At 33.7% G+C, this 17,150-nt stretch overlaps 1 protein-coding gene and 1 pseudogene across 1 annotated transcript; both read left to right on the forward strand.

Annotated features, from left to right (window-relative positions):
- Positions 1 to 6,112, forward strand: LOC122601890 (5'-3' exoribonuclease 3-like). The gene is made up of 24 exons (XM_043774625.1): positions 1 to 210; positions 329 to 434; positions 611 to 687; positions 1,032 to 1,223; positions 1,354 to 1,473; positions 1,781 to 1,843; positions 1,940 to 2,011; positions 2,093 to 2,194; positions 2,272 to 2,442; positions 2,569 to 2,646; positions 2,854 to 3,003; positions 3,289 to 3,342; positions 3,488 to 3,601; positions 3,688 to 3,783; positions 4,002 to 4,072; positions 4,172 to 4,300; positions 4,385 to 4,461; positions 4,545 to 4,585; positions 4,709 to 4,783; positions 4,869 to 4,996; positions 5,111 to 5,170; positions 5,269 to 5,344; positions 5,453 to 5,526; positions 5,609 to 6,112. Exons 1-24 carry the CDS (start codon positions 1 to 3, stop codon positions 6,027 to 6,029), a joined length of 2,757 nt encoding a protein of 918 aa, XP_043630560.1. The 3' UTR covers positions 6,030 to 6,112.
- A 2,337-nt stretch (positions 6,113 to 8,449) lies between these two features.
- LOC122601892 lies at positions 8,450 to 16,319 on the forward strand (annotated as a pseudogene).
- The last annotated feature ends 831 nt before the right edge of the window (positions 16,320 to 17,150 follow it).

Here is a 17,150-nt window from a genome sequence, read left to right on the forward strand (position 1 = left end):
ATGGGTGTACCTTCGTTTTACAGATGGCTTTCTGAAAAGTACTCAAAAATAGTAGTCAACGCAGTTGAGAAGAAGAGTACTACTGATCATCAAGAATATTATTATTACGATGGGAAGCAACCAAACCCAAATGGAATTGAGTTCGACAATCTGTATTTAGACATGAACGGAATCATTCATCCTTGTTTTCACCCTGAAAACGACGTCGACGTATGTTAAGTTCTTAAGCATAATACATGCATGTCTAATTTCAATCTACTTTTTTTTTTTTAAACATTTTCTTGTATTGTACAATAGTTGATGTTTTCGGTATTTTTTTTTTTGAAAGGGCAATGGACCGGTAACTAAAAAGCAAGTTTTTGAGAGTATAGAAGAGTATATAGACCGGCTCATGAGTATTGTAAGACCGAAAAAGTTGCTGTACATGGCTATTGGTAAGTCTTGTTTCTTATTTATTAATAATATGCTTAAACTAATTAAACAACAAACGTTAATTAGTTTATGGAACTGATCATATATATGATGATGTATACTACTAATTAGGATGGAGGATATATATATATATACTATCAATTCAAATTCAAAGCTTTATGTGTTTTCATGCATGTAGATGGGGTTGCTCCACGAGCCAAGATGAATCAACAACGAACTCGTAGGTTTCGAAATGCCAAAGACCAACAGAACCTCGTACGTACCACACGCTTGTCCAAGTCTTTATTTTATAAGTTTGACTGTAAATTTTCTTGTTTGTTTTATATAAAACTTGATATATAATATATGAATAAATTAGGTCTTAAATATATATTTCATTAACGTAATTTTCGTTAATTTCAATATAACATAAATAAAGATGTTTATGGTCAAAGTTGTTAAAAGATGACTTTGAAAGTCAAAATAAGACATTTAAATTTGAACGGATGGTATATATATTATATATTACATATTATATATGCAAATGAATGAATAATGTTTAGCCTAGTTACTAATGTGATTATTTCTATATGTAATGTTTAAAATTTGTGTGTATATAGAAATTGGAAGAGAAGAGACTTAGGAAACAGTTTGAAATGGAAGGTCGAGATTTACTCCCTGAGCATGAATCAGAAGTATCCGATTCGAATGTGATCACTCCTGGAACCGAGTTTATGTACGAGTTAGCTAAGCATCTTGAAGGCTACATTAGTTTGCGTATCTCAAACCATCCTGGATGGAAACATTTAAAAGTAAAGTCTTTTGCATCTTGATAGATTAATTGCATAGGTTGATACAATGAAATTCTAAGCATATATATTTATATGTAATGAAAGCTTATGGTTAATATGTCTTTTGGTTATTTATGTATATTATATATAGGTGATTCTTTCGGATGCAAATTCTCCTGGTGAGGGGGAACACAAAATTATGTCGTTCATACGACTTCAACGTGCTTGCGAAGGCTATGATCCGAATACAAGCCACGTCTTGTATGGTCTGGTAAATATCACAACAATCGTTTTTTTTTTTAATATCTAATGGAACATAAATATATAGTTATGATAGAATTAGATCAACCTATTGCAATAAAAAGGGGTAGCAAGACTAGCAACCTTCTAAATTCATTTACTAATTGCTATAGAAAGGACCAAAAAAAAAGAAGGTTTTTTTCAATTTGACTCTGTCCTGCCATTAAGTTAAGAGTTACCTCCATGACTGTTCTCTTCTCCTTTTATGTTTTAAAAGTGAATGTGAAATCGTTGTTTAGCGCGCAATATAACACTTTATTATGTATTTTTGCTTGCAGGATGCTGACCTTATTATGCTGGCTCTGGCAACCCATGAAATCCATTTCTCAATACTAAGAGAGGTTACATTTATAGTTCCTGTCAAATATATATATATATATATATATATATATTATATTTTTGTTAACTTATATCTAACTTGAGTTTTTGTATTTCAGAACGTTCGTATGGATAGTATCACAGCCAGAAGTAACACTTCTTTTTTGGCTGAAACATCTGAAGCCAAGGTGGTACGTGAAAATGAACTGGTTTAAATGGTAGCTTATTTATGTTTTTTGTGCAACTGGCTAACCTTTTTTTGCATTTTTTAGTTTGATCTTGAGCAAGGTCTAGAAGAAACGGCTGAACAACTTAATAGTCTTGCAATTTCAACTGTCAGCAAGAAAAAGTCTCCATTGAAGAAGCCTTACCAGGTCGATTGTGGAATTTTAAAAGTGTTCACATTGTTCTAGGGTAGGCAGCATTTATCAAATTGTTTCTCATTGTGCAGTTTCTTCATGTTTGGATACTCCGAGAATATCTCAACCTGGATCTTAAACCAACAAATCTTCCAGAAAAATTTGTATGTGATTTGGAACGGTTGATTGATGATTTTATCTTCATATGCTTTTTTGCCGGAAATGATTTTTTGCCTCACATGCCCTCCTTGGAAATTCACGAGGTTTGAATGCATCATAAGTTTAGGGATATCCATTGTTTTGGAAATGTACTAGTATGCTATTTCTGCTAAAAAAAATTACTTCATATGGCAACAATAACTAATCTTGATTCTCGATGGTCCTTTTAGGGTGCTTTAGATCTGTTACTTCATGTATACAAGGAAGAGTTCAAGAACCTAGGAGGATATCTAGTTGATGCGCAAAGGGTTAGCGTTCATAACATTCTCTTGCATGTTTGCAATATAGTCATTTTTGACCCAACAGATTTATACATTGACATATCGAGTTTTATAAAGAGAACACCATGGCATTCAGGAACTCCAAATGTATTTGAAACTCGAAAGGGCATCTTTGGGGTCAATTAGGTATGCATTAGCTTTTAAAGTTTTTCTGACTTGTTAAAATGGAAACAGGTCAATGAAAAGAAAGGGGTTTACATGAAGTTGAAACGGGTGGAAAAGTTTATCCTTGCCATTGGAGCTTACGAAGATAAGATTTTCACGAAGAGATCAGCGGTTCGTGGTAACAAATTGAGACGCATTCTATCAGAATGCGAGAAAACGGTGTGTAATATAATTTTAACTTGCATAGCTAAAGTTTCCCCTGTAGGATATTCTGTCATCCACAGATTTGATGTCTTGAATTACATTCAGGTACTTAGTTTAGGCTTATGTTAATAGGTATTTGATTAGTGTATAGCTCTTTGAAATCGTTGCTAAGGTGATAATAGTTTGTCGAGTTACTTCATAATGACCAACATGCCATCAAATTATCCCTATTGATGTTTTATTTCTATATGTTCAAGTTTTTGAAGCTCTGTAATGGTATCTGTTTAATCATTTGTTAAGGGTGGTAATGGAGAAGAGGACTTGTTTTCAGAAACCCATACATTTAATCAGAAGAGCCCGGCTAGTGGACCTAATCCAGAGTTGCCATTCTGCAGCAAATCACCTGATCATGACCAGGTATAGTAACGTTTATAACTTTTAAGTTTTCAGGCACTAACTCCTGTTTACTTTTGAAATCATATATGTATATACGCGACTTTCTTTCTCTGTGTCTGCACAGACTCAAAGAAACACAAAAATGATGAAGGACAAAATGAAATCTTTCACTCTTGAGACATCTGATGTATGGAGGAATGGTCTTATTACAGACAGGGTAACAATTCTTTTATCATATCTGCCATGTTTACAGGGATAAGTTAATTATCACTATTAGTTCTCATCAAAACTTAATTTGATTAGATTAAGCTTGGGACTCCAGGATGGAGAAATCGGTATTATAAATGCAAGTTTTTGGCGGAAACAGAAGATGAAATAGAAAAGACGAGGAAGAAAGTGGTATGAATGCTGCTTTGACCATTAAACTTGTTTATTTTCTATCAGACATAGGTATCCAGTGCATTCATACGACACTATTCTTCAGGTCTAATTTGTTGTTTAACAAAACAAGTGCAAGTCTCCTTATTTTTGAATAAAAATATGGTGAATACGAGAATAGATGAGCATGGTTCGTTGATGTGGTTTATCTTTTTGTTTTTTTATTTTATTTTCTGTAGGTCGAAGAGTACACCAGAGGGTTGTGCTGGGTTTTTCTCTATTACTTCTCAGGTGTTCCCTCGTGGACATGGTGAGGCTCATTGACCCGATGTAGATTTTTTTTTTTTTTGGTGTTAATTCATGTTATCAACTGGTTAATAAAAGTGGATCCCAAATTTTTAATCAACAGGTTTTATCCATATCATTATGGTCCTTTTGCATCAGATTTAAAAGGTTTATCGAGCACGAAAGTGATCTTTGATAAAGGAGTGCCATTTAAACCATTTGACCAACTGATGGCGGTTCTTCCACCTACAAGGTACATTTTTTGATTGCATTTTGGACAAACCATTCCCGTTTGTTACTGTGCTTTGGTTGATGGCATTATGCAATATGTGTGTAGCGCCCATGCACTTCCTAGGTCATACCAATCACTCATGACCGACAAAGATTCAAGTATTCTTGATTTCTATCCATCTGGTAAGCTTCAGAACGTGCTACTTTGTTTGATATCTTTCGAAACACAACTATTTAGTTTTTTTATTTGTCCTTTTTTTATTCAGACTTTGAAAGTGACACAGATGGTAAAAGATTTCTTTGGCAGGTGAGCGTCGTTCAAAAATGTTTGTTTTGTTTAGATTAGATGTCAACTTTGGCCCGTTGTTTTCTATGCCTATATGTAATAAGTGGACTTTGTGGTTTCTAATACTTTCCTTAAACTTTGAAGAGCATCTGCAAACTTCCATTTATTAATGAAGAGCGCCTTCTTACTGCCACGAAGAATGTCGAGAAGGAACTTAGTGTAAGGCTGTACAATCTGAAATCATGTTTTTATTTAAGCATGATTTGAGATGAAACTATATTAATCGGTTGTTAATATCAATTAGGAGGAAGAAGCAAAAAGAAACGTGATAAATCGCGATAAGTTATTTGTACATGTTTTGGAAGATTTTGCTTCACGGATAATGGGGGCATTGGACAAGTCAGGATCTAGCAACTCGATCAAGATTGAGAAGTGCGTAAGATTGTGATGCTTTTTTTTTTTTTTTTTTTTTTTTGCAATTTAACTCTGTTGGTGATTGCAATTTTCTAAATTCTAATGTATATGTTCCCCCCTTGTACATTTCAGTGGTGACATGTGCGGTTTTGTCAGTCCCAAGCTTGAGTCTGCGAACGATCTTAATGTGTTGTAAGAAACTGATTTATAACTCTTGACCAGATCAGTCCTTTAGAATCTCATTCCACTCATTGTGTAGTTTTTTACTTATGTTTGTTTTAATTCTACAGATGTGTCAATTATGATCCACCCAGCTTCCAAGTGCATATCCCTCGCGTGCTTGAGGGTACAACAATCCCCGAAATGGTATTGCGATATTGTTATACTCTTGTTGACGTGGATGAACGTTCTTAATAATTCATAGTATTCTGGAGTCATGTAATTCAGTTGAAATGATGAACCTGCTGTGGATAGGTTGTTGGTGAATCTGACATTGAAGAGAGGCGGTTGTGGCATGATATTCATGGTTATCAGGGCCGTAGCAACTGGTTTGTTGACTAGTCTTTTGTTTTATTTTTGTACCTTTATCAACTTGTGCCACTAACGAGTGTGCAACATTATGTTTTCCAGGCCATCTAACCGGATGGGGGCTAAAGAGAAGCCCAATGTTGGTTTCAGGAATGAATGTCCTGATATAGTCATCAAAGGTGCTGGAAAGGGATGGAACTCCAGAGGACGGGGTAAACATCATGATGTTAATGTGGAAGGGAGTAAAAGAAGCCCTGGTGTTTGCTACGGGAACCCGATAGGGCGGGGAAGAAGCCAAGGTGTTACAAGTCTACCAATGGAGCAATCAATAGGCCAATCTTGGGGGGATGCTTACGGGAGAGGGAGAGGTGCACGAGGAAATATGAAGACCAATCATATGGGAAGAACCAGCAGAGCAGATGGTCAATTCTGGAGGGTGAGGACAGAATCAAGTGCTCATAGTACTCAAGCCTGGAATCAACGAACCCAATCTGGGAATGATTCTGGTAATGCCCGAAGCTGAGCATATCTGGTGTCCTTGGTGGTTTAAAATCAATGTGTGTAAATAGGTATGTAACATGTCCAAAAACTAAACTGATCGACATCTTTTTGGGTATCTCATACGTTATATAACCTGTATAATTTTGTTTCGTGTGCCTTTAAGCACGGAAACTAAAATGACATTCTTTTGGAATACAGGTTTCCAAGCTTTTTGTTGTAACATTTTAGTTGTGAAGTTAAAAGTAGTTGGATCCTTAATTTTCTTTTGTTCATGTAGTTCGTAGTTCTTTTGTTCATCTATAGTACACTGCCACCGCCTCCCATCGATGTCATGCACCACTGCTGTTGTCGTCAAACTATCGTCGTGCGGACATATGTCTAGTTTTGGTAAACATATATGAATAAGTTATATATGACTAATTTGAGAGGCCCAATAATTTCTTAAAAAAACTTGAATATAGATTTTACCAATTTTTTTTTTAATCTCAAACTTTGATATGTAATTGAGTATCAAATATTTTTCATACATGTTTTTTAACCTACGAGATTGTATCTTGGAATGTTTATATTGAAGGAATTATAACCGGGGAATATAAGGTTGTCCGAATACTTACATATTAATTTTTTTAAATCATAAAAATATTAAATAATAAATAATAAAATATTAGAATGTGAAAGGTTCTACATCTAAGCTTAAGTGTCGGATAACTTTATATTCCCTTTTTCCCATTATAAATTTTCATGTTCAATAAATATGTGTGAATTCCTTAGTAAAACAATTACAATTTCTAATTTGATGAAACTTTTCAAATTTCAATTTTGTTTATTTTACAGGAAAACAAGTTAAAAAAACAACTTGTTTTTTCTTTAATTTTTTTATTTCCTTATTTTCAGAAAAGAGATTAGAGAAAAAAAAAAACTTGTTTAATAGTTTTTTATATTCCGTTTTTCTTTCCTTAAATATTATTCGAAAACATAAACACAATGACATAGTGTAATAGATTGGTGACTATGTAACTATAGAATAGTTGGGTTGTCTAGTAGCACCCGAGTAACGATAATGGAGACAGTTTTAAGTGTGTTTTAGAAAGAAAAAGGAAAAACAAACATCTACAGTGCATAGTTGGGTTGTCGAGTAGTACCCGAGACTCCTTGCGTCAATTTAAAAAAAGAAAAAAGAAAAATAAACATCTACAGTGCAATCATAATAAGTTAGTATTAATTAGCACGATACCCACGCAATGCGGCGACAGCGATGAGAATGACGTTTTAGTGGTATCGGTGACGGTATTATTAGTGGTGGCGGTGTCAAGTGGTGTAGGTTAATGCAAAGGTGATAGTCAAATATTTTAGAAGATTAGAAATGGTGCCCGCGCGTTGCGGCGGTGAGATGGTGGTCAAGTCATAGATTATGATAGTCAAATGCCTTAGCCGTACGGGCTCCGACCTCAGATTTAAAAATTCATCGAAAGTATATCGAATGACATCTCTAATGAAAGAGCATGAAATTTTAAGAACACCCATACAACTTTTATAATTTATCGATATACGCTTTTTGAGATAAAAAATTTTGAATGAATTAAAAGAATAAAATAATTTATAAATGAGAGAAAAAAAATGAATGGTTGAAATTTGATGAGAGAGAAAAAAATGAGTGATTAAGATTTAAGGTTATTATAAGTATATTAGGTAAAGATGTTTAAATTAGTAATAAAGAATAAAGGTATTTTGGTGGTTCAAATCATTTTTTCTTAAAAAAAATGACAAAATGCTTTATAAGATAGTACTCCGTATTAGATAAAGCCATAAAGTATTAATTATTAAAATAAGAGTTTAGAGCGTAAATTAATTCATTAAGGGCAAATTTGATAATTTACGAAAACTTTTCATAATGAGTATTTATTAAGGGTAATTTAATACTTTTACATTTTATTATTGCTAACACTTTTTAAAACTAGGAGGTTGATAATATTATAATGGGAGAAGAGAATATGAGACTGTTAGACACCTAAGTTGGGTGAAAAATTTCACGCATATCTTTTTTTAAACCATAAAAATCATGGAAGACCAAATATTTGTTCAAAATAATAAAATATTACTCGTAGTATATAGAAAGTTTTTCACCCAAATTAAATACATAACAGCCTCATACTCACTTTTATGTACAGATAAGTTGCTAACTATTCTTTGGGAACCCAAGAAATTGGTATGGTATAAAAGAGAAGATAAAAATGCAATCATACTAGCTAGTACAATACTGTACTTTGGGAACCCAAAAACATGCAGTGAGGCACCATCCGTCACAAACCATCACTTCAATTAATTAACCTGCCTTTAATAATTTTTTGATCTCTTAATTTATCTTCTTTCTACCACTCACTCTCTTTCTATATAAGTGCATATGCATACACTATTAATTAAGATAGATCAAATATCGACATTATGGGTGTGAAGACTTTTTACAAGTGGCTAGTGAGCAAGTACCCAAAGATAGTTGTGAAGAGTACTACTGATGAAGAAGAATACGACCCAAAAGGGATTGAGTTTGATAACCTTTATCTAGACATGAATGGCATCATTCATCCTTGTTTTCATCCTGATCATCACAATGTTCTTCAATATGTACATATGCATACTTATTTTATATATTTATGTTTTTTCATCTTACTTGTTTATTTCATAATTTGTTTTTTGAAACTAATTAATACAGTTGTTTTTTGTTTTCTTTTAATTTTTTGTTTGATTATAGTTGAACAGTCCAGTAACATATGAGGAAGTCTACAACAATATATTTGACTACGTAGACCAGATTATGAATACTGTAAGGCCAAGAAAGCTTTTGTATATGGCTATTGGTACGTATATATAGCAAGTCATGATTTAATTAAATATTCTATCTATATGTATATTATATTATATTGTGAGTATTCGCTGATCATAATGGTAGTTAACTTTGTGTGTGTAGATGGGGTTGCACCACGAGCTAAACTAAATCAGCAAAGAAGTAGAAGATATAGAAATGCAAAAGACCGTGAGATCCTCGTACGTTTATATATTATTATTTTTTTAATCTTTTCCGGCAACTCTTTATAATCGTTATACAGTACTACTACTGTTAGTGCATGAAATAGTATCCGTGCCTAGTAAAAATAAAAAAACAAGTTATATGGTACATTGGTACTTTCAATTAAACTGCATAATGTGTTTAATAAAACAATTAGACTGTCCGCATCGGTTCAGGTTGTCTTTCCTATGAACATCCTATCATCCTTCTTCAATATCCAATTACGGAGTAATATATACACAATTATTATACATACACATACAAACACCCTCTCTCTATTTATCCTATATAATCCTTCCCTACAAACACTCATGTATGGACACCCTCCATGTCATCACTCACAACAACACTTATCTTAAAAACATTCTCCACCTCACCATGGATTTCCCACAAGCATCCCCATTGTGGATAGTCTAGTAATCGTATAGACTAGGGAGTACTAAAGTTTGTTTGAAGTGTTGATCTCTAACGAATTCATCTATGGTCATAATTTAATATATGCGAACTAACAATCAATTTAGCATGACAAGTTCTATCATAGATCAATAAAGTTCATGGCATAATAAATGATAAGAAAATGGGAAATGATTATCCAGATCTTGGAAATCAATGATTGCTAAAACTAACAAAGTTTTCAAACATCCATATATAGAATTTCTCACATTCAAACCTTTAAAAATGATTTGTTATCTTTACTTACTCCTGTTAAAACAAGCTATCCCCTCATTTTAAGCAAATTATTATTATTTTTAAATATTCCCAAAATAACCCTAATCACCCATAACACATCAAACGCATAATTACGTCTCTTTTTCTCACACATACACACATCAACACCACCACCGTCCATCATCGGCGTCCGCCGGGCGCCCCACTGACACCGCCACCAATCTTCGCCGCCACAACCGCCGTATTACATCACCACAGCCGACCCGTCACCATCACCACCAGGTCCACCATTATACCGCCAAATCGCATGGGTACCCTTCTACCTCTCTTAAATTATTGACATTTAGATTTAGAAATTCAAGCTTTTCAAATTTTAACTCAAATAACCAATTTTTGTTAATTTAAGTTAAATTCAGAATTTTGAATACATTGACAACTAAGCATTTTTAATTTGTAATAGCTCTATGTGTGAAATATTATATATTCGTAAGACTCGTATCTAGTTAAGAATACCATTCATCAACAACCGGAACCACATTTCTGCATATTCCGTTTAATATGCTTGATATTGTTTTAAGGCGTTTCACAATTTTACAAACAATGTGAAGTATAAAAAATATGCTAAAATGTTGTGTATTATTCATTACTTGGGATAGTATCTTCTTTTTAAACACTTGAGTTGAAACTGGTCAAAGATTCTAATATATGAAGATTACAACTGCATGCTGGAGTTCACTTCTTTTTACATTATTTTATTTAATTGGAATGAAATGTGTCCAGGAGAAGGAAGAAGATAGATTGCGTATGAAATACAAAATCGAAGGTAGAGATCTGCTTCCAAAACATGAAACAGAAGTGTCTGATTCAAATGTGATAACTCCTGGCACAGAGTTTATGTACGAGTTATCTAAGCAGCTCCAAACTTACATTCGTCTGCGAATAGCAAACCATCCTGCATGGAAATGCTTAAAGGTTTGTCATGCATATTTTGTTGTACTGCAGAAATTGTAAAATCAAAACTTTCGGAACGTGTGCATGACCAAATGCTCATTCATATGTAGGTTATTTTGTCCGATGCTAGTGTTCCTGGTGAGGGAGAGCATAAAATCATGTCTTTCATAAGGACTCAACGCACTTGTCCAGGCTACAATCCGAATACAAGCCATGTCTTGTATGGTCTGGTAATATTAGTACTCGGTACCTATAGTCTAATGTCAAGTATAGGTTAGAAATAGAAATAAAGCGTAAGGGAATGTCACAAGTCAAGTGTATAAATTTGGAAGACTATCTAGATGAATTTGTTGCGTTTTGGCAAAAAAAAATTCAAAGCTCAAACCAGATCTGGGGTCAGATGGTTAGGCCAAACCATACTACCCCTTGGTTAGAATAAGTTTTTGACCGACTGAAGTTAGCCTCTTCCTTACCATATTGTTTTTAGTGTGTGTGAGTTGGTCATTTTGGTTATCTGTTTGTTTGAGGTCAGAGGTAGTTTGAGGCTAATTTTCGACTTGTCTGTGTACTGAACAATGGTCCAAATCCATTTTATCTATGTTGATTGAGGTTATTTGCACTCTCTCAATATATATAATGTATGTTCTTGTTCTTTTGAATGGTTATTTCTATAATATGTCCCTGAAGCAAGGTGCTAGGAATGGAAGGGGCAAGCATTATATGATTACATAAGATAAACCTTGAATTCTGTATTCTCATCTGCAGGATGCAGATCTTATTATGCTGGCGCTCACTACACATGAAATTCATTTTTCAATTCTGCGGGAGGTTAAAACTTCAATCCTTGTAGAATTGCTCATGCTAGCTACTTACATTTTCCGATGAGCCTAATTTAAGCTTCATGTCTGCAGAACTTTGATGTTGAAGATAATACACAAACAAGTAAAACCAAGGTACTGAAGTTTGGAGGGTATTTTAACTCGGGCTAAGGTCTTAGACTAGTACTTACTTTGTAAAGCTACCCACTTAGGTAATTATAAGTTTCTCAACGACCATATGACTTTTTGGGAGGTGCTAATATTGTAACTTCACCTGGAAAATAATTACCATAATAACCACTAAAGTAAACCATAGTTATCTAATCACTTCACAAAATATGTTCTGTACACGTTTGCTATCATGCATTTTAGTTCTCTTTTGTTACTGGCTGAACTTTTTTTTCCCCTATCTTTGCTTTCGCTTAGTTTGATCTTCACCAAGATTTAAAGGAAACAGAGATGCAGATGAACAGCCTTGACATTTCTACTATTAGCAAGTGGAAGCTATTGGGAAAGAAACCTTTCCAGGTAAACTATGGAACATAAAAGCCTGCACGTTGCTAAAATCTTGCTTTTCTAAAATTAATTAGCAGTATTTGTTATTATTGCAGTTTCTTCATATTTGGATACTGAGTATCTGCAGCTGGATCTGAAAATATCAACTCTACCAGAGGCATTGATTTTAATATTGAACGTATGATTGATGATTTTATCTTCATATGCTTTTTTGCTGGAAATGATTTTCTTCCCCCTATGCCTACCTTGGAAGTTTATGAGGTTTGATTGCCATATGTTTTTAACTAGTTAGATGTACCCTATTGACCTGTTGTACGAATTTGTGATACTATGTAAATAGAGATGATATTTTGCTTGGCAATAATCAATGAAGTGAATGACGTAAATGTCCTTGTAACGTAATTAACAATCGTTGCAGATTTTGTGAGTTGAAACTAATTTTAGATTCAAAATGATTGTTGGTCAGAGTCCTTTAGATTTGGTTATTCATGTATACAAGGACGAATTCAAGAACCTTGGAGGCCATCTTGTGGATATGCAAAAGGTTAGTTTGCAACTTAGATAAAATTATGTCTTATTATGTGACTGTAAAAGTGCCCTTTTTTTCCTTCTAAAGTGCCTGAATTAATTTCTGATTTATATAGCGATATTATATTTCTCACCTTCACAAAGGTCTAACCTGGTATTTTCTGTGGTTAAAAGTGTGACTTTTTGTTAAGTATGGTATTATAAGCTTCTGCTTATTTGCTGAATAAATATAATATCGTCCTTTAGAAGGAAATATTATAAGCTTCTGCTTATTTGCTGAATTTATTTTATGGAAACAGTTTGATGATAGGAAAGGTTACATCAACTTAGAAAGGGTGGAAAAGTTCATCCATGCACTTGGATCATATGAAGATAAAATTTTCAAGAAAAGATCGGAAATTTGTGAGAGTCGATTGAGACAAGCACTTTTGGAAATCGAGGTCAATATCTAATTAAATCATTGACATACATCTTATCTGGCCTACTTCATTAACTAAAGTTTGATGACATGAATGATGGTACTTTGTTAATAGGTAACATGTGGAATGTAATTTATGACCATGGTAGTGATGATATAATTTAAAAGTTACCCTTTACGATGTAGTATCATAAAACGTTACATCTGTCATAAGATATTTATAAAACATTATAACACGCAGATAAATTTAGCTTGCGTGTTCTGACATTTTCTTTTTTTATTTTTGAACTTATCTTCCGACCAGAGGAAAAATAGAGAAGATGTGTTTTCTACTAGAATTAGAAGTACTTGCAATCAAAACGCTCACAATGATTCCCCATACAGCAACAGATCTCTTGATCAAGACGTAAAATGCTTTCTTTATCTCTGATATTTGTCATTCTAATTGTTAAGCCTACAGATTTAGTTACATGATCTATTCTATTATGCTCTTGTTTAGATCCTAAAGAACACAATTTTTAAAGGAGCAATTGAAAGCTTACAGTCTTGAAGTTTCTGATTTGTTTAAGAATCGGCATGCTACAGATATGGTACAGATTATTCTTTCAAACAGTGCAATTTCTGGATGGAAAGGTTTAGTGAATTTTGGTTCTCTTTTGTAGTCTACCACGACTCACTCCCATGTAAATTCAATTTTGTTAGGTGAAATTTGGTTCCCCTGGATGGAGAGAACGGTATTATGAATACAAGTTTTATACCAAGACGGAAGAAGATATTGAAAATATGAGAAAGAAATTGGTATGTATATATGCAGTTTCAACCATTTAATATATATACTTTTTTCCATCTACGTCCCTGCAAATATTCTGCATTTCTTCACATTTGAGATATAACCCCATATATGCGGAAGTGAATAAAATGTCTCTGTGGTGAACCTTTTTGTTTTTCTTATCTGTAGGTGGAAAAGTACACCGAAGGGCTATGCTGGGTTCTTATCTATTACTTCTGGGGCGTTCCATCATGGACCTGGTGAGGCTTTCATCTGGTATCATCTTAAAGTATACATTTTCATGTTCTTGGGTCAATTTTAACCAATCAATAACTTTGGATATCATATACAACAGGTATTTTCCATACCATTATGCTCCTTTTGCATCAGATTTTGAAGGTCTTTCAAGAACAGAAGTGATTTTTCAGAAAGGATTGCCATTAAAACCATTTGATCAGCTGATGGCCGTCCTCCCCCCAATGAAGTAAGCTCCAGGATTTCTTTTCAGAAATATGATTTCTGCTAGATTTGTTTTCTTCATAGTTTTATTGAATGCGTTTATGTAGCGTCCACACACTTCCACTTCCGTATCAATATTTGATGACTGATGAGGGCTCAAGTATTCATGAATTCTATCCATCCGGTGAGTTTTGATCTTTAACATCTATGCTACATCCACTACAACAATATAAAGGTGTGGATAAGAAGTACATGACTTCACACATGCATGATGCATCAACACATGCGCCATGACAAAATGCTCCAAATCTAATAAAAATGATTAAAGTTCCATGCTTTTTAATCTATAGAAAACTCATCGTAGATGTGTTTATCTTTTGAGGAGTTTATAATTCTCAGGCATGTAAGTTTTGCACGGTCTACATTTACACACTCTGCACATTTACAAGCGAAAGAGTCTTACAGATTAACAAGTGGAGAAAAGTGAAATGTTATGTACTTTTAATATGCTTGCACAATCCATTATTTTTATGCGGTGTTTTTTAATTATCTTTAAGTACACAATTAATCGGGTTCTTTCCATGTCATTTCTACTCAGATTTCGATATTGATACAGATGGAAGAAGATTTCTTTGGCAGGTTAGGGGTAAATCAGTTTAAACCTCATCTCTTTTAGATGCAAACTGATTTATAAAATTAAAGCAACTATGGCTTTCTTTTAGATGCATGTTTGCTTTGAGCTATAAACCTCATCTCTTCTACTATTTATCAATGAAGGGTATCTGCAAGCTTCCTTTTATTGATGAGGAGCGTCTTCTTTCTGCAACGAAGAAGATTGAGTGCGAACTAAGTGTAAGATGAACAATTTTTAATCCTTATCTGTATAAGCAAGAATCAAAATGACATTAGTTAAATAACATCTTCTTTATATTTAGGAGAAGGATGCTAAAAGAAATGTGGTTAATAGGGATCAACTATTTGTGCATTCTTCTGACAAACTAGCTTCACAAATTATCTCAACTTTAAATGATATTGGCTCAATCAAGATTGATACAGGACTAAGGTATGTTTGTTGTTCAAATTTAACTAGCTCTGGCCTGTGATTTTGTATCCTAATGTATTGTGTTAACTTTGTTTTTCTTTCAGTGGAGACATAAATGGGTTTGTTTTTCCTAAGCTAGAGTCACAGAACGACCGCAATTGTGGACTTGCAAATGATCTTGATGTTCTGTAAGAAAAATGATTCCTATCCCGTTTCAGTATTCATCAGTTATGATATAGTTCTGCTGTTTTTTATAACCGTATGTTGAACCTGCAGGTGTGTATATTATAATTTGCCATGCATTTGTGTTCATATCCCTCATGTGCTGGAGGGAGCAACCATTCCCGAAAAAGTATGTATCTTGGGTCATTGGCTCATCATTCTATAATGAACTAAAAAAGAAGGAAGATTTTTTAGCCGTACACCAAACATGTTTTATATCTATCATTATACAATATAACACCTTAAAGCATGTTTGGTGGTGTACGAATTATCACCAATAAAACAAACCTTGAATCTTGCGCATGTTTTGACATTATGTAAATTGATCTTGTTCAAGTGGATATACATGCTTTACAAGTGTCGTTTAATTGTCATGCCGCTGATGGAGATTTTGGGATTTCTGATCAAATAGGTTATAAATGAATCTGACATCGAGGAGAGGCAGCTATGGCATAATATTCCCCGCAGCCGGAACCAAAGGTTTGTTAATAAAACTCTTATATGAATTGGGCCGTATAATCTGGATATACAAAAGGAACTAAAAGAATTCCCTTCTTTCTGATTTAGGAAGTGGTTTCCCAATGTTATAACAGAAAGCACCAAGGGTGTTTCATGTCATGATACTGCAAGTTTGCCAACAAAAGAGCCGATTGGAAACCAGTCTTGGTGGAATACCCATGGGAGAGGTTCCCGGAATCACAAGAACACTAATTATCCTGCAAGGATTCGTAATACAAATGGTCAGTTTTGGTCGGCTCGGACAAGTTCAGACTCTAAGAATAACCATGTGTTGAATCATTGGGCTGACGCACAATCAAAGAACGATTCTCAGAGTGACAGAAATGGTAGATGGTGAAAATATAACATGGTGTATGTATTCAGAGTTCTTTTCTGAAGTGATATGTATGGCTTTTGTTGTATGTCTACACACTTAGATGGGATTGTTTATTTTGAACGGTACGTAACATGTATAGTTACATTTTGTATGTCAAGTATGTCGCCAAGGTACTGTGGTAGACACTCCAGTGATTTTGAATGTTGACTTGGATTTTCAATACTATATATTTTGCATATCTTGTTTGGGATATGAATATCACAAGTGTTTTAAGTGTCAAGCAGTTCAACTTAATATACAAGTCATTAGGTCTTAATGGGTCATGAAATGATTTATGGGCTTTTTCTTAGAATCTCGCGAGGATGTGTATAAAACCACAACTTACATGTCTAATTTGCTTTATTAATTTTTGGCCGTCCGGGATTTTAATGTTTCTTGATATTGATCCGTTGACATATTTTGCTAGTGTACAAGTCCTGTTCAAGAAATAAAATGATGTATACGCACCAAAGTTGATAACGGTTTTTTTAAATTTGTTAATTATTCATGAACATTTTATTCGTTTTAACCAAGTTTGCGCTAGATTATTTTTTCAACGAGCAGATATTCATTTAAACATCTAATGAAGAAAACTATAACTTTGCTAAGGAAAGGTATCAGGGCTTTAGACAGTATAACTCCGCTTGATGCATTAAAAGACAAACAAATGATTCAAGTGAGTTAGTTAGATAAAGTTGGTTTAAAATTTTATAATCTTTTAATCAAATAGAGAAATTTTTTTTTTATAGATAAACATAATTTCTCAAGTCTAGGTTCTATCTCGATATCATCCCGATTTTAATACCAGAAATT

This window comes from Erigeron canadensis, chromosome 5 (assembly GCF_010389155.1).
Source record: "Erigeron canadensis isolate Cc75 chromosome 5, C_canadensis_v1, whole genome shotgun sequence".
Lineage (NCBI taxonomy): Eukaryota > Viridiplantae > Streptophyta > Magnoliopsida > Asterales > Asteraceae > Erigeron > Erigeron canadensis.

What these genes read in the sequence shown, in the direction of transcription:
- LOC122601890 (XM_043774625.1), top strand. Translation starts at nt 1, where the DNA reads ATGGGTGTACCTTCGTTTTACAGATGGCTTTCTGAAAAGTACTCAAAA. An exon ending in AAAAGACGAGGAAGAAAGTG is followed by an intron (nt 3,784 to 4,001) that starts GTATGAATGCTG and finishes TATTTTCTGTAG; the next exon opens with GTCGAAGAGTACACCAGAGG. An exon ending in TCTTGATTTCTATCCATCTG is followed by an intron (nt 4,462 to 4,544) that starts GTAAGCTTCAGA and finishes TTTTTTATTCAG; the next exon opens with ACTTTGAAAGTGACACAGAT.